The sequence below is a fragment of the Erinaceus europaeus genome, chromosome 3 (genome assembly GCF_950295315.1).
Source record: "Erinaceus europaeus chromosome 3, mEriEur2.1, whole genome shotgun sequence".
NCBI lineage: Eukaryota > Metazoa > Chordata > Mammalia > Eulipotyphla > Erinaceidae > Erinaceus > Erinaceus europaeus.
In genome coordinates this window covers 146,465,164-146,490,185 of record NC_080164.1, presented here as the reverse complement: position 1 = coordinate 146,490,185, position 25,022 = coordinate 146,465,164, and the positions used below count along the sequence as shown (strand labels likewise).

The 25,022-nt window shown below is 39.3% G+C and overlaps 1 protein-coding gene across 3 annotated transcripts in view; it reads left to right on the top strand.

The window, feature by feature from the left end:
• Positions 1–25,022, top strand: part of CWH43 (cell wall biogenesis 43 C-terminal homolog) — a 67,166-nt gene that overhangs the window by 10,812 nt on the left and 31,332 nt on the right. For 2 of the 3 annotated variants that reach the window (XM_007539697.2, XM_060188074.1), the window contains 7 exons: positions 2,564–2,652; positions 7,912–8,169; positions 11,953–12,078; positions 15,114–15,193; positions 18,283–18,388; positions 19,443–19,578; positions 21,688–21,837. In XM_007539697.2, coding sequence (XP_007539759.2) covers positions 2,564–2,652; positions 7,912–8,169; positions 11,953–12,078; positions 15,114–15,193; positions 18,283–18,388; positions 19,443–19,578; positions 21,688–21,837 — 945 coding nt within the window. The remainder of the gene's footprint in view (positions 1–2,563; positions 2,653–7,911; positions 8,170–11,952; positions 12,079–15,113; positions 15,194–18,282; positions 18,389–19,442; positions 19,579–21,687; positions 21,838–25,022) is intronic. The other variant, XM_060188073.1, reaches the window with a different exon arrangement.

The following is a 25,022-nucleotide window of genomic DNA, read 5'->3' as shown; positions in this document are numbered from 1 at the left end:
CAAACTTGGCATATCTAAGTCTACACTTGTTACAGTATTTCATCTCATCACTATTCTGTGCTTTGGGTTTGGCTCATTTTTTTCCCCTCCCTCCCTCCCTCCCTTCCTTCCTTCCTTCCTTCCTTCCTTCCTTCCTTCCTTCCTTTCTTCTCTCCTCCTCTTCCTCCAGGGTTATCTTTGGTGCTCGGTGCTGGCACTATGAAACCACAGCTCCTACCAGCCACTTTTTCCTCCCCCCCCCCAATTTTATTCCATAAGACAGAAATTGAGAGGGGGAGGGAAAGACAGAGAGGGAGAGAGAAAGATAGACACCTGCAGACCTGCTTCACAACTTGAGAAGCATCCCTGTTGTGGGGAGAGGGAGGGGGCTTGTAGCCTGGTACTTGAGTGGGCCCTTGCACACAGTACTGTGTGTACTTAACCATGAGCACCACCACCCAGCCCCCTTGGCTCACTTTTTTCTATACTTTTTCAGCACCCAAGTCGGAAACTAAAAGTCATTAAGATTTTTGTGTCCTCCTTATTTTCAGCATCCATTTGGCATTAAATCCAGCTAATTCTACTACTTCCATCAAATGGGTCCTTCCCTTCCTCTTCACAGTAACATAGGCCTCCCAGTCCTCAGCCAAACTCTCATTATTGTGGCTGAGTTCTTGTATTGTCCCCAATAGACACTCTTTTTCTTCTTCTTTTTTTTTAATAGTCACTATTGATAGTCACTATTGAAAATCTTAAAACAATGTCTGATATGTCATAAATGCTATGCTTTTAGTTTATTTGTTATTATACTTAATTGAGCATAATGTTTTAGCTATTCGTGTTGCTGGATCCCCCTCCCCAAAGTTCAGTTAAATTATCTTTTACTTCTTACAAGCACTTTTTTTCCCCAAAGTAGCAAAAGAATGAAATAGTTTATGGTATTCAAAAAAAAACCCGCAAAGCTATCAATTATCAAGCTTGACACCAAAGACTGTAGAAAATTATGTATAAGATAGACGCAGAGACTGTAGAAAAAAAAAAGCAACATTGAGGTAAGAAAAAGAAATAAATGAGACCAATTAAATAGAAACTATTTTCCAGTGACTTTTCCTTTTGGTTTTGGCAGAGTTGTTTAAAATGTCAGATGGCCTATAATTTAATTCAGAGAAAACTAAGTTGCTATGTCTGTGTTGGCAATGAAAGATTATAGATATTTTCTTGTCAAAAAAAAAAAAATCCATTTTCTGAACTCCTCTCCTTTGCTTGGTGGTGCTAACTGTTGGTTCCACCTACAGTGTCCACACCAATGTTTTATCAGAGATAATGAAAGATAGATAAGGTGTAGGGAAAGGAATCATTTTATTCATTGTCCACTACAACAGTGTCTCTTCATTTCCTGTTCTGCCCCCTTGACTTTAGTAGTCTTCTTGATCCCAGACTACTTCCTTTTAATTTCAGATCATCATTGTGCCTGCCTTCCTTTTGACCTGGTGATTTTTTCTGCTTCTCTGACAGCCTGATGCCTGTTTGGTTAGTTTGCTGACTCTTGACCCAGTCAGATTTCTGATACATCTATTTAACCTGTTTCTTGTCCATCTACTCCTTCACCAGCCCTTGGCATACATTGCCATCTCCATCTCCTGCTGCTTGCCCAAGCTGGTTAACCCCAGAGCAATATAGGTCTGAGTGCTACTAGTATCCAGTGTACTCCTGATTAAAGACAGAGCTTACAATACAGGAAACAAACAAACAAAGAAAAGTCCAACTGAGTAAATGTAAAGACCTAATTGGCATTATTGAATGTTTTTGCACGGGGTAGCAGAGATCCCAGGGGGCTACAGCAAGGAATGGTATTTGAAAACAAATATAAATATAAAAAACATAATCAATGATCATAATGAAAACACAATTGAAATTCATAAGGAGAAAAGAGATTAGCTAACTTACTTATAGGGAATAGAAAAAGTCAATATGACAGATTATTTCATTTTCCTTTGGGCAATGAAAAAGATTAACTCATTGGTGTTAAATGAAAAACTTTACATTACCCAGCTAAGCCTATAGTTTAGGGGAAGGTTGTTATTCTAGTTATGCTAAGTGTTAAGTTTTGGTAGGTTTAGCACAAGTGACTCCATTTTGGACTTGCTTCTTTTTCTATCAGTTTCTATGCACCATTGCTGTTACTTGAATATTCTGAATATCTATAGCATTGGTTCCCAATGAGGTCTTATTATATATATTCTCTCTTTTTAAATTTTTTCATTTATTGTTGGATAGAGATAGAAATTGAGAGGGAAAGAAGAGCTAGGGATAGAGACAGAGAGAAACCGGCAGACCTACATCACTACTTGTGAAGCTTCCCCCCTGCAGGTGAGGACCAGGGGCTTGAACCGGGGTCCTTGTACACTGTAATGTGTGTACTTAACCAGGTACACTACCCCCCCATTCATATATTCTCTTAAATGTGCCTTGAGATAGGAGATATATTTCTACTTTATATTGGGGTCATTTGCTTATTAATAATGTCAGATGTTTTACAGCATGCCCCCCTCCCTTTTCTTTTTTTTTTTTTTTTTTTTTGCAGAGGTGTAATTCTATTGGGCTTGGGGAGTGGATTGGTGCTTTCAACTTGTTCATGGTTTCCTGGTAGCAGTTTAATCTGGTGGGCTACAGGTATGTGGAGTTTACCTACCAGTTATTCAGCTTGGTTGTTAATTTTATTTGCAGACATGTGTACCTGCACTGGAAGTAGGTGACTGAAGCAGCCATACAAGTTTATACTGATGCCAAGCAGACTATTATAACCCACTGCAACAAATTCACTCCAGATACCACTATGGTCACCAGTGTCTACTGGTTCCAGTCCCTTGCTTCCTCCCACTTCAAAATCTCTTTCATTCTATAACTGTCATATTTTCCCCTATGCTGACATAAATTGTCTTATAGCAGATGGAGAGCACATCCTTCCCCCTCCAAGAATTTTTTGCTGCTCTGATTTTCAGATATGCTCTCCTTAGGGATTCTGTAATGGAACTCAATTCTCCTTTCTCTTTTATAATGAAACAATTTAGTACCTTACCTCTCTACCCAGCTTTGGGGTTCATGTTTATATATTCAGAGACGTGGGCTATCTCTACACAGGCACATCCTTAGGATCATAGGATACAGGTAAAGTAATCATATTTTCAGGAGCGATCTACTGATTTTTCCTGTGACTAAATTATGCTATTTTTCACTCATTCCCCTTAAAGAATAGAAATTGATAATAAGAGCAAATACAGCATTTGGTTTTTCTGAGAATGCACACACATATACCCCTACAAATTAAGCAGGCAGTGCAGAGTGTTGCACTAGATGCTGTGGTTAGGTTCGTGAGACTCTATTGGAGATATGGGTTGAATAACACAGATAATTTCTGTACAACTTAAGCACCGTCTCTCTTGTGTCGAGACTTGTTTAAGTAGATTGCTCAAACAATGAGACAAACCAGCTTCTTGTTCTTCTGGAGCTGTCTGTGCAAACTGTTGTAGTGGCACTGAGCTGTCTTTACTTGCTTGTCTCTTTTCTGGTCACATCCCATAGGGTAGGTCTGTGGAAACGTGTGAATACTAGAGTAACTTTCTTCTCATTAGAGACATGCCTTATGAGACTCAAGAAAATGGTCATGAACTTTGCTAATGCTGCATTTGAATGCACATCTACAGCTTTTTAATCTGGGTGCAATTGGGGAAAATTTGAAAGACACTCTTTCAAACTTTCTATAAATGTTCAAAACATTGAAAGCTTGTTCAGTGTTTACATGTTGTCTTTTCTCGTGGTGTATAAATAAAATATTTACTGGGTAGGTACAAAGCAGCCTTACTTTAAACATAGGAAAACCAGTGTCCACAAAACTTAAGCTGTTTGTCAAAGAACAGAAAAGAGGGACTTTTGAGGATCTTCTTATTTTTCCTAGAAACATAATGCCATAGCCTTGAGAGTTAAGCCTAATCTAGATTTTCTGTTGCCTAAGTATTAAAGAGTATTTTGCATGAGCAAAATACCTAGGGCAAGATGATTTTTAGTTTCTACTAGGCTATAAATCATAGGGAGGGAGGAAAGCAGAACCATAGTTCATGAGCTTCACTCCCTCTGATTGCCTGCTCACCTGAAATAAGTTGGAACTCACAATTATCAAAAATGGTGCCACTTGTCAATGTAATTCATCTCTGGAAATCTTGCTATAAAGAAGAATCTAAAAGATGAAATCACTGTTGTTTTTTCATTGTACAATTTTGCCCTGCAGTCTCAACTGGGTTTCACCATGCAATAAATTATGGCAGTGACCAGTAGAATTTCATAAATGCAAAGATACTGGAGCTTTAAATATTTTTGTGGTTAAATTAATAGAGTCAAAGTTCTATTTTTAAAAAGACACAGACTGGGACCACATATACTCAGTGGTATAGGGTATGCTTTGCATGTATGAGTCCCTGGGTTCTGGATTTTATCTCTAAAACTACACAAACAAAAAAAGACGTCAGCAGGATAAAAGCATTGATAGAGTCCCAATGTACTGTAGAGTGTATGTACAATTTTACTGAATGAAAAACTTGATCTGTTGAAAACTAATGTGTTGCCTTTTGGAGATGATGTCATGCAGAATAGTCACAAATGAACCACACTCCCTTAAAGCAACTATTTAAAGAGCAACAAAGCATAGAAATACCCTACCAGTATATAGCTGAAGAAAACCCGAAGGTGGGTGAATGTGTGGACATCAGTCTGGATAAGAGATCAACCAGCATATTGGGCATACTTTACTAGTGGTTTGGCATTTATTGGCTACCACTGCTGGTAGTAGCACATCCATTTCTCTGCTGGGGGTAGAGGAAAAACTGCTGACTCTTAAGCTCTAGTCTCAGGGAGCCTCTTGAAGAAGCTAAGGTACTAATCTGTCCACAGGGACTGACCTCTGCAGTAGAAAAGGAAATCATCCAAAAGTGGCAGCTGTGTTCAGTAGAGTTGGTTTGGCCAAGTCACCTTCTCCAAATGTAGAACCATTTGGTTGAAAGCTGCCATGGTCAGAACTGAATGGTTGTCTGCATGCATAGGTGAGGAAACTGAGGTGTGGCAAGAAAATCCCACATAGTCAAGAGTAGACAGGTCAGTATGTAGACACTAAAATTAAAGTCCTTAAACTGACAGTCTAGCAACCTGAGATTGTCATAGTTGTAGCATCTGCTTTTATTAATTTCAGCTTTCAGCATTAAAGAATTTCTCATTTGTTCCTTGTGATCACAAGAAAGCATTAAGAGTTTTATGTGAAAAAATGAAACTAACATGTTAGTTATTTTCCCTATTATTAGGATATTCATTAGCACTAATTCTGCTTGGTATCTTAGGTGCTATAAAGATTTGAAGAATATTGGAACTTGAGGCTGGGGAAACAACATAATGGTTATGCAAAAGACTTTCGTGCCTGAGGCTCTGAGACCCCAGGTTCAATCCCCAGCCCCACCATAAGCCAGAGCTGAGCAGTGCTCTGGATTTTCTCTCTGTACTTTTCTCTCTTCCTAATAATAATAATAATAATAAAAAGAATATCAGAACTCAGTTTTAACCAGACAAACAGCTAAGATGAAGGGGCCTTGGAGGAGGCTCATGTGGTAGAGCACACACATTACCATGCTTGAGGCCTCAGGTCCAGTGCCCGTCCATCATGTAGGGGGAAGCTTCATGAGTGGTGGGGTGGTGCTGTGCTATCTCTCCTTATCCCTCTGCCTCTCTTTTCTGTATCTGAGTCTCACGCTCTAACGAAAAGGGAAAAAAAATGGCCACTGGGAATAGTAGAGTCAAGCAGACACTAAGCCCCAGAGATAACCTTGATGACAAAAGCAAAACAAAACAAAGTACGACTAAGATGAAACAGTTAAGTGAAAGGGACTGGGTGATGGCGCACCTGGTTGAGCACACATGTTACAGTGCTCAAGGACCCGGGTTCGAGCCTCCGGTCTCCACCTGCAGAGGGAAAGTTTTGCAAATGGTGAAGCAGGGCTGCAGGTGTCTCTCTTTTTCTCTCTGCAGGTGTCTCTCTTTTTCTCTCTCCCTTTCTATCTCCCTTACCCTCTTGATTTCTGGTGGTCTCCATTCAATAAATAAAGATAATTTAAGAAATTAAAAAAAAAGAAACAGTTAAGTGAAAATGACCAAGTGGCACACACAGATTTCTATACATATGCTGTCTCTACATATATGTGACACCGATGGTCTTCACTGAGGGATGTTAGAGAGTGTCCAAGGCCAGAAGGACTTTTTCTATCTTTAAAGTTTTGAATTTGGGTCCAGGAGGTGGCTCAGTGAGTAAGATACTAAACTCAGGTAGTATGAGGTCCCAGATTTGATCCCCAGCATCCCATGTGCCAGAGTGTTGCTCTGGTTCTCTCTCTCTCTTCTTCTCTATCCTGTGCCAAAAAATAAATGAAAAATATTCAAATGTTTTGAATTGATGGCTTAAAGTATAATTTTAGTGAATTTAATAATACATAGCCAACTTAAAGTTAGAAACTAAAAATAAAATTAGTAACAGTCCAGAGCAACTTGAAGAGATGTTTCCTTGCCCTTCAGATGCATCTTGGTCATCCTAATGACGTTAGAGCAGAAAATCAAACTAGTAGTCATTCTTAAAACAAAACAAAACAAAACAAAACTGTTAAGGGCTCAGCAGATAGCTCACTGGTAGAGCAAAGCAAGGATCTGTGTTTGAACCCAGGGCCACCACATGGAAGCTCCGTGCATGGTGGAGTGGTGCTTGCAGTGTCTCCTTTCTCTTTTTGTCTCTGACTCTGTCTCTATTATTTTATTTGAAAATAGATCTAGGGAGATATAGCGGTTATACAAAAAGACTTTTTTACCTAAAAACCCTGATGTGTTTGTTGTCTCAATATGGATTCTGTGGGAATTGAGAGAAATCCTTTTTTTTTTTTTTTTTTTTTGCCTCCAGGGTTATTGCTGGGGCTTGGTGCCTGCACTACGAATCTGCTGCTCCTTGTGGCCTCCCTCCCCTCCCCCCCACCAACCCCCCTGTTTTATTGGACAGAACAGAGAGAAACTGAGAGGGGAGGGGAAGATAAACACCTGCAGACCTGCTTCACTACTTGTGAAGCTACCCCCTAGGGGAGCCAAGGGCTCAAACTGGGATCCTTGAAGGGGGGTTTTAACCCAGTGCACCACTGCCTGACCCCTGACAGAAATCTTGTATTCCTTCAAGATTGATTCAACAGATAAATGAGTATTTACTAAAAGCCTACTGGGAACCAGATAGTTGCACAGCACCCAACACCTGCCAGACTATAGGATAATAAAAGAACTAACTGTAGGATTGCTAAAAACAGGGTCTCTACTATTATATCACTACATTTTCTTTCAAGATGGTACACAAGGGAAAGGCCATTTACAGATTGTAAAACAGGAAGCAGTACTTAAATGAGTGGACATTCCTTTAGAAAGTTTTATAACAAAAATATTCTATAAACCACTGACCCAATGTATCTGCTAATGCTCTAGGTCTGACAGGCCAAATTAGATGGACATATTCTGGATATTACAGTTACTTTGTCTCTTCAGCTTATTGCCATTACATCTTAAAACAAAGAACTTAAAAATACTGTCTTCCCTCACTTGGCATCCCTGTATGCACTGAGATTTCCTAGACCTACATTTTACTTCCACTTGTGCAGAGCTACTAGTTCTGTGACCTTGAGCAAGTCTCGTCAACCTTGCTGGGCCTATTTGTCATCAGTCTGGAGATTGGATCAGCATGCCTTTAAGGTCCTTCTGTTTACAAATGTCTGTAGTTTTTTTTAGATTTGTATGTATCTATGTAGATGATGGAAGAGACTATTGCTGCATTCCTTCCTGAGTCTTTTTTTTTTTTTTCTCTCATTCAAACAGGAGTGGCTTCTGCTGCAGGGCTTCTTTTCCTGCCTACATGGGCAGCAGCTATATCTGGCAGTGTGCTCGCGCTCTTCACAGCGTCTGTGTGGCCTCCAGTGCTGGGACGCCTTATTAGCTCAGGACTGAACCCTGGGAAGTCCATGACCATTGGCATGGCATTTTATCTTGCGGAAATCTTTTTCTGTGCATGGTGCACAGCATTTAAATTTGTTCCAGGAGGTGTTTATGCTAGAGAAAGATCTGATATACTTTTGGGTGAGTACATTTGAAAGGTCTCGATTAAAGTCACTGTGCAAAAATACCCTTTAGGACTGACTGGGATTTAGCATTTACATGACTGTGGAAAAAAAATGAGTAAATCTCATCTTTCTCATTAACACTGTTTCTCTTGATTCAAAGAAAAGCTGCTTTAAATGCAGAAGGTTCAGTGGAGAGAGATGAAGAGATGTTGGTGGTGACCTTGGTATGGTGACATACATTTGAATAGGTGTGGAACTGTATGCATAGAGGCTTATAAACCATAGCTCAAGACTTTAAAGTTTTTTTTTTAATTTAATTAATTTTGTCATCACTCCTGACTTTTTCTTTTTTCTGACTGACTTTTTTTTTTTTTGGCTGACTTTCTCTCCTTTCTTTCTTTCTTTCTTTCTTTCTTTCTTTCTTTCTTTCTTTCTTTCTTTCTTTCTTTCTTTTTTTGCCTACAGTGTTATTGCTGGGGCTTGGTGCCTGCACTACAAATCCACTGTTCCTGGAGGCTATTTTTTTCCTTTTGTTACTTATTGTTGTTATTGTAGTTGTTATTGTTATTATCATTGTTGTTTTTGGATATGACAGGGAGAAATCGAGAGAGATGGGGAAGACAGAGGAGGAGAGAAAGACAGACACCTGCAGACCTGCTTCACTGTCTGTGAAGCGACCCCCCTGCAGGTGGGGAGCCGGGGGCTCAAACTGGGATCCTTGCGCCAGTCCTTGCACTTTGCACTTAACCTGCTGTGCTACCACTCGGCCCCCCCAGGCTGACTTTTTCAAATAGAAAGAGATCTTTTAAGTGAACTTTTCATGAAAGTGAAAGCTTAGTACATAATAAGAAAATACCATGTAACATTTGCATTATATGACATGTTTGGAAAGGGTATTCTTATGTTGCTCACAGTGTCACTTCAATGGTAGGTTATAAATAATCATGGGAATTATGATTTTTTTGTTTTCCTGAATTTTACCTAAGACTTTTTTAAACCACATGTTTACCAGTAGAATGCATATGCAAAAAACATACATGGTAAATTCCCAAATCTCAGAATACATGCATTTTACACTTTAGGGGCTATAAACTTGTATACTAGAATTAAATTTCTTAAAATTAGCTCATTTTACTATAAAAGAATTATTTCTAGCAGTAGTGAAATTACTGATGTGTACCAGGCATACTGAAATCAAATATAACCTGTGTGTTTTATGTAAAGCAATTCAGAAGATCCAGGATAAAAATCTTTGAAAAACAAAGAGACAAACAAACAAAGAATGTTATCAGGAGACTCATCTCTTTTATGTTCATACATTTGTTTCTTGATTTGTTTATTTAAAAAGGCACTGTGTACCAACTGTGTTCCCAGCACAATCACAAGTATAGGAGATTTAAGAGACTCAGTGTCTTGCCCACTTGGGGCTGTAGTTTAGTGAGGTTTTAGGACCGTTAGGATAGTTATATTTGTAATTATCTGTCTCCTTGAATAGATTAAATATTTTGAGAGCCAGGGTCATGTTTTTTCACTCACCTACCTGTAGATCCAGGTTCAGGAACCATGTCAAACATATGAGGTCTTGATAGACATTTGTGGATTAGATGGAATTATAGTTGGAGTGAGGGATGCACAAAAGTCTAGGTTTTACCCATGTCCCTTTGCAGTGCTTCCCACTGCCCCCCTCTGTGCCTTTGTTACACATTGAAATACTGAACATTTTTTGCTTAAAGGACTCTACTCCATGAGCTACACATCTGTCAGGACAAGTCGGTTTAGAAGAATACATTTTTAGTTACAGTGAGGCATTACTTATTTATTTTTGTTAGTGATTTAATATTTACGGAATTGTAAGATAACAGGGGTATAGCTTCATACCATTCACACCACCAGAGGACCATGTCCCCATTTCCCTCCATTGGAAACTGCAGTCGTTTTCTAAGATCACAGATGTGGGTTGAATGGTGCTGCCTTCTCTTCCTTTCTAAGTCACACCTATACCTCTTACTACTTCCGAGTGTCCTTCCTTTTTTCTTCTTTCTCTGGGTCCTAGTGGAATTGGAGTTTAGAGCCCACTGGTGATATTCCCCTAATATTTCTTCTTCTCTGGGAGTATGGACCAGAATTCTTCTTAGGGTGCAGAAGGTGGAAGTTCTGGCTTCTTTAACTGCTTCTCTGGGGGACATGGATGTTGGCAGATTGACCTATACCCCCTGCCTATTTTCTATCTTTCTGTAATGGATTAGGGCTCTGGAGAGGTGAGGTTGCAAGACACACTGGTGAGGTCATCTGCCCAGGGATTTCAGGATGGAATCATAGTAGCATCTGCAGCTTGGTGGCTGAAAGATGTTAAGATATAAAGCAGGACAACAGGTTTAATAAATAGGAACCAAAATATATGACTAGAACAGATGAGAATAGGGATCTTAAGGTGAGAAGAAGCTAGGAAGTCTATTTTAGGTATGTTTCTATGGGCACATGACATTAGTAATTTTTACTTGAGCTTGACAGCTAACAAATATTTTAAACAACTTTTGAGAATTTAATACTTCTAGTGAATGCCCAAGTTTTTGCATCTTTAGAGATATATGTTGCTGCACTCCTGTGATTAGCTTGGCTTTGCAAACTTTATGCTTCTTTTGGTTTCTTTCAGGTGTATATACTCTGTCCTGCTCTATCTTCTTGTCCAATGCCCTGCTCTCTTCTTACTTCAGCTTGCTTAGGGGTCTACTACGTGGAGAAAATGAATGAAAGTAAGAGCCATTCTAAGCATAAATTTGTGCCATTAGAATGCCATGAATGATGCACTTTTTGGATTGCTTCTGTTTATGGGGTTTCAGAAACAGTGTTTTATTATAGCTTCACTGGGAAATTTTGAAAAGTGACATTACATTGCTAAGGCACACAAACTTAGGAACATTGGTAATGTTCACAGTCACCTTTAAAACAATAGAAATAAATCAGTATTAAATCAGAATTTAGCTACACATTTATTGCCTAGATTTTTCCTGATATACCTGGAAACTGCATATACAGTTTTGTTTGCTAGCCTTTCACTTAGGCTTTACTTTTACCTGAGATTTCATTGTTTACAAACTGTTCAATTCTACCAGTTTCCAGTTTTGCTATATAAAATTTCAAAGTATGTAAGCTTCACATACAAGTTACATGGTAACACATCCCAGATGCATTCACTGACTGGCACAGTATGAGTTCTAATATGTACCTCTGTGAGGACTTATGTACAGAATACCCACATCTCATTCTGGAATTAGTACCACCAACACCACTATACTGAGTACCAATGTTTCTCCCTTGGATCTAACTTCCTGCATATGTGGTCTCATCGCAGGAATGGTCTGAGTTTCCAGGACATTTGAGAAGGCTCCTTTCTCATGTACTCCGACCTCCCCTGCCCAACGGAATGGTCAGCCAAATGCACTATTGGCAAGCTAATGATTAGGAAACACTTAGCAGATTTTAAAAAATCTCTCATCAGGCCTCTTATCCTATGGTTTTGTCAAGGTTTCCTTTTTATAAATAAAAAATTTAAAAAAATTATCTCATCGGGTAAAGCCTGGGGTCCTCTTAGTTTCTAGAGCCCTAGCTGATTTATTATTATTGGCTCAATTACCAAAAGTACTAAAATAGCAGTTATTCAGTCATTGAGATAAATTAAATGAAAAAACTGAATTTTTAGGGTATTCCAATTAAATGAAGTCTTGGTACCTAGAATGTACTGTTGGAAGGCTTTGGGGGGGATTGTAATATGATATATTCTTTCTCTTTTTCTAAAAAGGGATAGTGATGCTAGTTATTGGGCTGAATATGTTATTTGGTCCTAAGAAAAGCCTTGACTTTCTTCTTCAAACAAAAAGCAGTCCTAAAGTGCTTCTCAGAAAGAGTGAACAATACATGAAATTTTGTAAGTATATTTCCTTCCCATTTTATTACAGTGGTTAATGGTTTGCAACACAGTTGTGTACACATGGGCATAATTTCCCATCTCCGCATGACCAATGTCTGCAAAACACTCTCACCACCAACTTAGAACCTCAGCACTCACCTCACCTCCCCCCAAACCCCCCTCCACTCTCTCCCAGAGCCCCATGCTTTGAGGTAGTATACCACACCCAGTTCAAGTTTCAAGTTTCACCCTTTATTTTCCCTTTCTGTCCCTGTCTCCCAAGTTCCACATACAAGTGAAGTCATCAGGTATTCATCCCCGTCTTCCTAACTCATTCCACTCAACACTGTTCCAAGTTCTGAGGTGAGACAAAAATTGAAATTTTAGAGTTTCTGGTCTAATATTCGGATCTTTGATAAAATTTGGGTCTGATTTTGATATGTGCTGTAAAGGAGTGGCCTAGTTTCAATTTTCTATGTATGTCCAGTTTTCCCAGCACCATTTATTGAGGAAATCCCCCACCCCTACCCCACCCTCCCATTGAATGGTTTTGGCCCCTTTGTCTTATATTAGGTAGCTGTATTTTTGTGGGCTCACATCTGGGTTGTTGATTCTATTCCATTGATCCAAGTGTCCATTTTTATTCCAGTACCACACTGTTTAATCACTACTGCTTTGTCGTATAACTGAAGTTGGAGAGTATAATAACTGATTATTTCCTTTTTTCTCCAAGGTGTTTTTGGCAGTTGAGGCCTCTTACATAAGCCATAACTCCACCTCTTGGATAGAGACAGCCAGAAATCAAGAGGGTTGGGGAATATGAAGAGGGAGAGAAAAGAGAGACACCTGCAGCACTACTTCGCCACTCACAAAGCTTTCTAGCTGCAGGTGGGGACTGGGGGCTCGAACCCAAGTCCTTCCTTGCACATTGTAACATGGCCAAGCTGGCCACCACAGCTTTAGTTTTTGACCAAGTTTTTCCTGATTGGTTCCTGCTTTCTTGGGTCTGGGCCTGTGTTTTGCTATGTAGCTACCAAAATGGCGCTGGGCACAGGCTGTCGGCTTCTGGCTCTTCTTTTAAGCTGTTTTTGTCTTGAGTTTCTCTCACACTCCTTTCCACACACACCTGTGCCCACCTGTGGCTAAGTGCATTTCTTCAGAAGTTCCAATTGTAATGTGATGAGGTTCTGTGTATCTTTTTGTTGTTTTATCTAGTTCATCCTGGGTGTGGTCTTTTCTGAGGCTACTACTCCATAATCCTGCCCCAAGAACTTCCAATTTGCTTTCTTTTGTAAAGAATGTTTTATAGAAACACACTTTTGAACAAGTGAAATTAAAGAATACACTAAACCTTCATGGACAATTTTACCTGGTTCCAATAATTGTTAACATTTTGCCAATGTTGTTAATCGCTATCTTCCCTATTTCTTGTGCCTATTTTAAAGCAGGTCTCAGATGCTAAGTTATTTTAGTTCTAAATATTCTGTATCAGTTTTGTTTCACTTTTAAGATAGGTAAGATGATTTAACATATATATATATAATATGTTATGTGTTATATGTCATATAGTATATGTTATATGTCATACATTATATTATATGTTATATGATATGTGATATGTGATAATGATATATGATATATATATTTGCCTCCAGGATTATTGCTGGGGCTTGGTGCCTGCACTATGAATCCATTGCTCCTGTGACCTTTTTTTTTTTTTTCATATTTTTTGGAAAGGACAGAGAGATTGAGAGGGAAAGGGAAGATAGAGAGGGAGAGAGAGAAAGGTAGACACCGGTAGGCCTGCTTCAACACTTGTGAAGCAACGCCCTGCAGGGGGGGAGCTGGGGGCTCAGACTGGGATCTTTGAGTGAGTCCCTGTGCTTTGTACTTTGTGCGCTTAACACCATGTACCACCACTCAGCCCCCACTAGTAGAATTTTTAAATGCTTTCTTCTAGTAGTTTTCTATTTAGCTTTGTATGATTTGTTGTTTAGCTTGTTGATTGAGTTTGTAATTTCACTTACTATAATTATTAATATAATTTTATTTCTAGAACTATGTTTGCATTTTGAACAGATTTTCCTGACTATTAATTTCACCTCATATTTTTAGTTATTATATTAAATATTCTTATTTATTTATTTATTGCCTCCAGGATTATCTCTGGGGCTTGGTGCCTGAACTACGAATCCACTGCTCCTCGAGGCCATTTTTTCCCATTTTGTTGCCCCTGTTGTTGCCCTTGTTGTTATTATTGTTATTGTTGCCATTGCTACTGTTGTTGGATAGGACAGAGAGAAATCGCGAGAGGAAGGGAAGACAGAAGGGGGGAGAGAAAGATAAACTCCTACAGACCTGCTTCACTGCTTGTGAAGCGACTGCCCCTGCTGGTGGGGGGGGGGGGTGTCAAACTGCGTTATCCATGCTGAATTTATCTTCTAATTCTAAAACTACCAATATCTGAAGTATTTGTGGATTTGGTACTGCAGGGTGTGTGTGTGTGTGTTAATGAGGTATCAAGGACAAATAAGCTAGAGGGCCATACAGACATGATACTGTTGATTCTCTTCCTCAGCCCAAGTTTTACTCTGTTTTTGAGACGGAGAGTAAGGGTGGGGAAAGAGGCAAAGGGAGGAACACTAAAGCACTGTTCTATTATTCATGGAGTTCCTTTGGTACCAGTGATGGAGACTCATGCATAGTACGGCATATTCTTCACCAGTTGAGCCACCCTCAGGCCCATTAGCTTGTTCTGTTTTGTTTATCCCTGATAATGAAGATTTGTTTCCTGCGTATTATTTTAAACTATATGATTTATTCTTACATTAATCTCAAAATTCTTGAAACCTTTTTAGGGAAATTCTTTTAAAACTTTGGTTTAAGGTTAACATATTTATACCTACCATACATGAAAATAGACCTAAGAATTAGATATTTCCATTTCCCCCCTTTTTTTTACACAGCTCTTAGATAATACATATAGTGACTCCCTATAATTATTTTTAAGGATAAATCTGACTTCTAATAAGATATTTCTTCTTTCTGTTTAGTTTTGTGGCTACTTGTTGGTGTGGGGTTATTGGGACTAGGACTACGGCATAAAAACTATGAAAGGATATTAGGAAAAGGGGTAAGTCATCTAAAGTTTTGATAGAGATTTTTATATGATAAATGTGTATATACATTCATCTGTACACCTCACTATTTTAACTGAACTCTAGACTTTGTTCTAATGACTTCACAGTCCTATATCCCGTCCACTTAAATTGCAGGTCACAGATTGATAACATAGTGAAACTATTTAATGAAGTTGAGTTCTTGAGATAGGACATACCCACTATTTTTAAATTTGTTGTTACTGATTTAATAATGATATACACAATTGTAAGATAATAGGGGTATAGTTCTATATAGTTCCCACCACCAGAGTTCTGTGTCCCATCCCCCTATACTGGAAATTTCCCTACTGTTTATTCCTTTGGGACTATGGGCCAAAATTTTGGGGGGTGCAGAAGATGAGAGTTCTGACTTCTGTAATTGCTACATCCACTTTTTTTTTTCATTTATTATTTGTGATTAGTAGTAGATAACAAGGTTATAAAATTACAGGGTATAGTTCCACACCACACCCACCACCAAAGTTCTGTGCCCCCACCCTCACATCTCCCAAAGATAACCACCATAACTCTCAGAAAGTCTTAGAAATAATTTGCTTCTGTTTTTTAAAAACAATTAATTAATTAATTAATTAATTAATATGACAGAGATACAGAAAGGAAGATACAGAGATAGACCAGAGCACTACTCAGCTCTGGTATGTGGTGCTGGGGACTGATCCTGGGACCTCAGAGCCTCAGGCATGAAAGTCTTATGTATAAGTATTATGCTGTTATCCCAGCCCCATTTGTTTTTGGCTTTTTGTTTGTTTGTTTTTATAAGTTCATGTTATCAGTTCTCTAGATTCCATGTGAGTGAAACAAATCTGTTAATTGTCTTTCTTCTATTTACTAATTTCACTAAGCATAATCATCTTCAGTTTTACCCATTTTTTTTCCAATGGTCACATTATCATCTTTTTTTTGATTATAGAGTAGTATTCCATCGAGTATATTTTCCATAATGTCTTTATCCAGTCATCTATCTATGAGCACGTAGGCTGCTTCTACTCTTTGGCTATTGTAGATAATACAGCTATGAACATAGGGGTGCATATGTCCCTTCTAGTTAGTGTTTGCACGTCCCTTAAATAAATGCCCAAGAGTGATGTTGCTGGATTATTAAGTAGTCCCATTTTTATCTAAGGACTTTCCATATAGTCACTCTTCCAAAGGGGCTGCACCTTTGTGCATTTCCATCAGCAGAGTAGCAGAGTCCCTTTTTCTCCACAATCTCACCAACACCTGTCATTTCCTGTTTTGTTGATGTTACCATTCTCACAGGTGTGAGATAGGTAGGATACATTCATTATTAAAGACAGACTGCTCATGATTTGTGTTATGGGAAGTATTTTTAATTCCATAATAAGTTACAAAATAAAGAACTATTATTTTAGAATTTTATTGTATTTGTAGTAAAATTCCTTTTAAAATTTTTTGTTAGGGACTTAATAATGATTAACATGATTGTAAGATAATAGGAGTACAATTCCATAGAATTCCCACCAGAGTTTCGTGTTCCATCCTCTCCATTGGAAACTCTATTCTTTATCCCTCTGGAACTATGGACCAGAATTCTTTATGGGGCACAGAAGGTGGAAATGAGATAGCTTGATGAATATAATCAATCATTTTGATGCCTTTGTTGATGGTTCCATTATTTTTCTATGACATTCACTAAACTGAATAATCTTTCTTGTATAAAAATGGAAGTCTCACAGCCTGGAAGCTGCTGGTACAGTGAATAAGATCTTGGACTCTCAAGCATGAGGCCCAGGGTTCAGCCCCCAGCATCACATGTATCAGAGTGACACTCTGATTCTGTCTCATAAATAAATACATGCAATGAAAGTCCTACTTGTTTTATGGGTAGAGCATGCACATTAAGTTTTTTTTTTCTTTTTTTCTGGGGCTTGGTGCCTGCACCACAAGTCCACTGCTCCTGGAGGCCATTTTTTTCCTTTTGTTGCCCTGTTTTTTGTTTTTTTTTATCATTCTTGTGGTTATTATTATCGTTATCAGTGTCGTTGTTGTTTGATAGGGCAGAGAGAAATTTAGAGAAGAGGGGAAGACAGACAGGGGGAGAGAAAGATAGACACTTGGAGACCTGCCTCACCACCTGTGAAGTGACTCCCTTGTAGGAGCGGAGCCAGAGGCTCAACCTGGAATCCTTACTCTGGTCCTTGCACTTTGCACCACGTGCGCTTAATCCACTGTGCTACCGCCCGACCCCTGCACATTAAATTTTTAATGCTACACAGCAACTTTCTTCGTTTCAGTCTGACCTTGTATGGCCCACTTCATGTTCCAGTTGTGGCAATGGCTTTATTCTAATTTAGTCATACTTTCATGAGACCCCTATAGTAGATCCACTGGTACTCATTTGAGATGGACAAATAGGATTGGGCAGAGCATTCTCTGACATGGGCCCAGAAGAGGAGCTCTTAAAGTTTCTAGACTAAAAAAAAAAGTTTCTAGGCTCCTGGACTGATTTATTGCTAGCATAGTAGGAGACCATCCATAGTGAAAGCTATTGGAACCAGGGGGCCAGGTATGCTTTAACCCTAGACAATATTTCCACGTTTTGAACTTTAGAAAATGTCTGGCAAAAATATTTTGCAACTTCGTTGTTTTTTTATTCACTCAAAATCATCTTTGTGAGACTTAGCCATACAGGACCACATAGCCCTGTCAGGACCGTGCAGTCCCTCATCATGTGTATGTGACATGATTTATTTACTCCTTCACTTTCCTGCTTTTTCTGTTGAAAATACAATCAGGTTGTGTCTGATCTTTTGCTGCTATAAACCTTATACTCATTTTCCCAGCATGTCCCATTAACTTCTAAGTTTAAGCTAGAAGCTCACAGGAATCTTATTTTGAGACCACCAAATAGCAAGAATTAAATGTGGAAGAATGCCAACGGAAATTCTTTTGCTCAAATACAACTTTTAACAAAAGCGGTGGGGGGAGATAGAGGGAGAAAGAGAGGTGCTGAAAACTGGGTTAGGGAAATTGTCACTGTTGACAGTCATCCTAAATTACCATTAAAATAATCCTTCAGGCACCAACCACAGAGGTCTCAGCTGCCATCTGGCCTTTCAGGTTTGGCTATGACAATGAAGGATGGTCTAGTCTGGAAAGATCAGCGCAACTGCTAAATCAGACAGGTACGTCTAACTGGAATTGGCTCCAGGTTCTGAGAAAATGCTATTGCTACATCTATTCTCTGCAAGTATATAAGTAACTGGAGGAGAGCTTGCTGGGTCATAAACTAGTATCTTAGAAAGGCTTTTACTCTGGTGGGCAACTGCAGGAGGACTGGTTAAGCCTCTATTATCACATCTGTCTTGGTTTGAAAGCTATTAATTCAGTTGATTCTGAACAAAGGCTCATTCATACCAAATGACAGAAGGGGATTTTAGTCATGCATTTGTTCTTAGAGGTGCCCCTGATGATGACTCCTGTCACTTGGGGACCCATTTACATTTACAGACCAGAGAACTGTCTGATAAAAAGGTAAAAGTGGGTCAGAATACTGCTCACTTGAGCAAATTGCTTTCAAGTGCCTGAGGGCCAACTGCATTTATTTCTGTGCGCAGGCATGCTCATCTTTGCATGAAATTCCCTTTAGAATATGTGGGATGGTTTAGGTCTTAGCACAACTACAAGGAGTGTGGAACAAGATACAACAGAAGACAAACTGTTATGGTTATTCCTGATAATAAGTGTATCGCCCAAGAAACTACCTATGGGATGACTGACTGTAATGCCACAAAGATTTCTTTGACACTTAGCTCATTCATGTTGAGTGTAGGTCTCAGAGGCTCTGATCAGAATCTGAAAAAACCAACAATCTTCCAATACGTTGGAAGTGTTTGCCCAGAATTACAACTCTTTTGACCACCATTCTATTGTTTCTGCACATAAATTGGGTATTTGAGAGAGGGTATTGAGATTATGTATTTAAGAAATAAAATCAATCCTGTTTGAAAATTTGACAAAGATGCTAAAATTATTTGAAATTTTAGGAACGTTTTGCTTTTACCGTTTCCTACATTCTTCCAAGGTGTGCCATGTTTTAACCACATTATAAATATGGGCAAATCCTTGATGATTCAGATTTGAAAAAATGCACTTGAGTAACTCATAGAATTTTTTTTAATCGTGAGTAAAAGCAAAGATTCATAATGCTAATAACTATATGTACTTTTTTCTGAACAGGTGCAGATTTCATAACTATTTTAGAGAGTGACGCTTCTAAACCTTTTATTGGGAACAATGACTTAACCATGTGGTTAGGGGAGAAACTGGGATTCTATACTGACTTTGGTCCAAGCACAAGAGATCACACCTGGGGGTGAGTACCGTAGGCATTAATCCTGAACATGTCATGTGCAAGCCAGACACCATGGGGAAGTTCTATGAATATACTACAGTGATGCTTCTTAGGGGTTGAATGGGTGCTGAAGACCTGCCTGTTCCATAGTTTAAAAAAATATTTTATTTATTTATTTATCTTTTTTGTTGCCCTTGTTTTCTTATTGTTGTGGTTATTATTATTGTTGTCATTGATGTTGTTGTTGCCGGATAGGACAGAGAGAAATGGAGAAAGGATGGGAAGACAGAGATGGGGAGAGAAAGATAGACACCTGCAGACCTGCTTCACCACTTGTGAGGCGACCCCCCTGCAGGTGGGTAGGTGGGGGATTGAACCGGGCTCCTAATGCCTGTCCTCGAGTTTCGCACCATGTGCGCTTATTCCGCTGGGCTACAGCCCAAACCCCCCCCCCCCGTAGTTGTTGTAATGACTTCTTTGTTGCTGGGTGTTTGCAGTGCTTCACCATTATAAACCATTCAGTGACAGAGCTGAGGTTATAGCACTAGTATCTGGCATGGATGCTGTCTTCCTGGAGCTTACATTCTAGTGTGATGATAGAGAATAAAAATGTATACATGAAATGATACTTTGAGATAGTGATCAGTGCTATGTAGAAAAGGAGAGGGCAATTGGGGGTGCTACTCTAGATGGGGTGGTCAGCAAGATCTCTCAAAAGACTTCATGATGAGAAGATCCAGTGTCCAGCTGTGGAAGTTGCTGAGGGAACTGTCAGGCTAAAGACTGGAAGTAGTAACAAGCTTAATGTGTCACAGTGTAGGGATTGTGGAGGGTCTGGTATGAATCAGGTCAAGGATGGACATCTAATCTTAGAAAGCTCCGTAATCCATGCTGAAAAACTGATTTAACTTGGGCTTGACAGGAAAACATTGGAGGAGTTTGAACAGGTACATAGGACTTGAATTACTTTTTAAAAAGATCTTTCTGGCAGTTCCTGAAAGATCAGGTTGCCAGGGGCAAGCACAGGAGCTTGGAGACAGGTGATGAGAGAGCTACAATAGCACCACTAAGAGATGGCTAGAGTCATGGAGATGGAGAGAAGAGGGTAAATTCAGAATCTGCTTTGGAGCAGAGCTGATACGACTAGCTAATGGTTTAGATGTCAGGAGCCAGGAAGTAACACAGGCAATTACAGTTTTCAAATGAATATCTGATAGAATATGATGCCACCTAATAGGATGAGAACAACTAGGAGAACAGAAGTAGTAGACTAAGCTGTCAGGTGCCTCTGGTCAGTCAAGTGACATATAATAGGTAGATGTTATAGCGTGGAAGGACAAGTAGGACAGAGCATGAGGGCCTGAGATGTGGTGAGATAGTGGTGAGATGCCACTGTTGTAAGGAGGGTTCTGTTGGAAGGACTCCATGACAGGGCCATGAGGCTAGGGAAGGGAAGCTAGATGAGATCTGAGTCCTGCTCCTCCTTTTTATGCAGCTCTCTAACTTATAGTGAGGGACAGTGTGCTTTCACATTGTTATTGGACAGTTTTTAAATGTATATTGTTACTTCGAGTCCCTTCTGACAGATCACACATTCCCAAGTGTACTGCTTAATATTAGAGATTTTTATGTAAACATGTTGCCAAACCGACATGCAAGTAAAATGATTTTTGTATAGATTTTATTTTATTTTTATAGAGGCAGAGAGAAGTTGAATGGGAAGGGAGAGAGAGAGAGGAAGAGAGAGAGAGCTTCAGCACTGTTTCACTACTTGTGGAGCTTCCGCCCAGCAGGTGGGGATTAGGGGCTTAATCCAGGTCCCTGCACATTCTAACAGGTCCTTCCAGGTGTGCCACTGCCTGTCCCCTGGGTTTTGGGTATTATCAGTTCTGCCCCCTTCATGTTACTGGAATGGAGTTGGCAGTATAGTGCTTAGTGACATAGACAATGCTAAATAGCAGAGACAAATTAACTGAATAGACTACTTTGTTTTTGTCACACTATTACTCTCGATGGAATCCATGTTGTATGACACATTGCTTATTACTTAACATGTTTTCAGTTTTAAATTCCTGCATGTATTATATAGTGAGGGGGGTCAACATATCATTTCTTTTCATTTCAATACAGGATTATGGCTTTGTCACGATACCCAATTGTGAAATCAAAGCATCACCTTCTCCCGTCACCAGAGGGCGAGATTGCACCAGCCATAACAATGACTGTCAACATCTCCGGCAAGCTGGTGGATTTTGTTGTGACACACTTTGGAAATCATGAGTGGGTTTCTTTTATCTAATGGTACACAAATGCTAAGAAATAGTATTAATAAATTTCTCTGCATTCCGTGTGATAAAATTTGCTCCTTCTCTTCCCTCCCAGAACATTTCTTTCTGTGTTGCTGATTTTAAAAAAATCAGGCATAGAAACATTTGAGAGGAAGTAACGTCCTTAATAATGTTAAGGGCAGCAAAAATGGCCATTCTAGTCAGTAACTGCAAATACTTCCTCTGTGTAGGTGCTGCACTGAATGCATTATGGAATTTAATCCTTATTTTGTACAAAAACAACTAGCATGTAAAGGTAAAGACACTAGGCTGAGAAAGGCTAGATGAGTTGTTTAAGCAGGGCTACATAGCTAGACACAGGGAGACCCAACTCAGAGCCTACACGTGTTTGTAACCACTCGGTTAATCATAGTATAGAAAAATTGAATTCTACTTTCCTAGACAATTACTATATTTGGATGCACTGCTGAGGCTTGAGAGTACTAAATGACATTCCTTTTTCATATATGTGTGGGTGTATGCTTTTTTTTTTTTTTTTTTAACAATAAACCAGCAGGTAGGCAAAGGAGTCTAACGGATGGAGAACAAAATATCACTGTTGATGCTCATAAGCCTATTTGTATGCATGGCTTACTTATTCCATGTGGACCTACTAATACACCCCAACAACATAAGAGTCAGACTCCCCACAAATAGTAGGCCTCCCCTGTGGGGAAAATCTGCCGTGTTGGGCTCTTCCCTTGGTGGAGACAAAAAATAACTTATTTATAAACTGGCAGTTTCCAAAAAGTAAACAAGGCCAGTATGCTCAGTTACTCCTTTCAAACTCAATTAAGTAGACAAGTTCTTCCCAGAAACCAGAAGAGTGTGAGGCCATATGTATTTTTTAAATTCATGTTGTAAGGACATGTGACAAATGAGGAATGAATTCTCCCCTCAGAGACCAGCACTTACAGCCAGTGATTTCATAGTGAAGAAACAATGATGAATGCCAACAATATTTTGTAAAATCAAAGGTAATGGGATATGGCTTAGCAATCTACTATACTAATCATCCAGTAACAATAACTGGAAACACTGATGTGAAGTGATTAGTGCATTATAATAGAGCATGTAAGTTCTGTTCTCACTGCATTAATGGCACAAGAGGCTACCGAACCTTAAAATGACACAGAGAACATTATAAAAATAACTCTGTTCTGTTTTACCTAAGTGAAACAAATGTTTCTACTAACCTTATTTTCCTGGTCACCTCATCTTTTCTCATAGTGTTATTTAGCTCTGTGAAAGCTAAAATAAATGAGAGAATAAGTAATGTGAACAAGCCATCTAACCATATTTACCTGTTAGACTCTTGCTTTCCTCCCATTAGAAATCAGAAAGAAGGCTGGAAGATGGATAATACAGATGGTCCATGGCTCTTTTTTCTCTTTCTTTCCTCCTTTCTTCCTTCCTTCCTTCCTTCCTTCCTTCCTTCCTTCCTTCCTTCCTTCCTTCCTTCCTTTCTTTCTTTCTTTCTTTTCTGCTACGGGAGTTATTACTGGGGTTTGGTGTGTATGGGCCCCACTGTTCCTGGAAGCATTATTTTTTTTATTATTATTATTAGACAGATGGTAAGCGACAATGAGAAGTAGAGACACCTGCAGCTGCTTGTGAAGTGTCCCTGCAGGTGGGGACCAGGAAATTGAACCCAGGTCCTCATGATGGTAACATATATTCTAGCCACTATCAAACCCACTCCACAGCTTTTTTCTATTAATGTCTTTATTGGGGAATTAATATTTTACATTCGACAGTAAATGCAATAGGTTATACATGCATAAAATTTCTCAGTTTTCCATATGACAATACAACAACCCCCACTAGGTCTTCTGTCATCCTTTTTGGACCTGTATTCTCCCCCCAACCCACCCCAGAGTCTTTTACTTTGGTGCAATGTGCCAATTCCAGTTCAGGTTCTACTTGTGTTTTTACTTCTGATCTTGTTTTATAACTTCTGCCTGGGACTGAGAGCATCCCATATTCATCCTTCTGTTTCTGACTTATTTCATGTAACATGAATTTTTCAAAGTCCATCCAAGATCAGCTGAAATCGGTGAAGTCACCATTTTTTACAGCTGAATAGTATTTCATTGTGTATATAGACCACAACTTGCTTAGCCACTCATCTGTTGTTGGACACCTGGGTTGCTTCTAGGTTTTGGCTATTACAAATTGTGCTGCCAAGAACATATGTGTACACAGATCTTTTTGGATGGGTGTGTTGGGTTCCTTAGGATATATACGCAGGAGGGGAATTGCAGGGTCATAGGTAGGTCCATTCCTAGCCTACTGAGAGTTCTCCAGACTGTTCTCCACAGAGGTTGGACCAATTGACATTCCCACCAGCAGTGCAGGAGGGTTCCATTGTCCCCATAACCTCTCCAGCATTTGCTGCTGTTACCTTTTCTGATGTATGACATTCTCACATGACTGAAGTGGTATCTCATGGTTGTCTTTATTTGCATTTCTCTGACAATCAAAGACTTGGAGCATTTTTTCATGTGTTTCTCAGCCTTTTGGATCTCTTCTGTGGTGAATATTCTGTCCATGTCCTCCCCCCATTTTTTGGATGGGGTTATTGGTTGTCTTGTTGTTGAGATTTGCAAGTTCTTTATATATTCTGGTTATTAGCCTCTTGTCTGATGTATGGCATTGTAAAGATCTTCTCCCATTCTGTGAGGGGTCTCTTGGTTTGGGTAGTGGTTTCTTTTGCTGTGCAGAAGCTTTTTTATTTTTATTAAAAATTTTTTTAAATATTTATTTATTTGATAGAGACAGCCAGAAATTGAGAGGAAAGGGGAGATAGAGACAGGACACAGAGACACACCTACAGCAATGCTCCACCACTTGTGAAGCTTTCCCCTGCAGGTGAAGACCGGGGGCTCGAACCCTGCTCTTTGCTCACTATAACATGTGTGCTCAAGCAAGTGCACCACGACCCGGCCCCCACTTTTTAATTTTTATTATTTTTACAATATTTATTTATTCCCTTTTATTGCCCTTGTTTTATTGTTGTAGTTATGATTGTTGTTGTTATTAATGTCATTGTTGCTGGATAGGACAGAGAGAAATGGAGAGAGGAGGGGAAGATAGAGAGGGAGAGAAAGGCACCTGCAGACCTGCTTCACTGCTTGT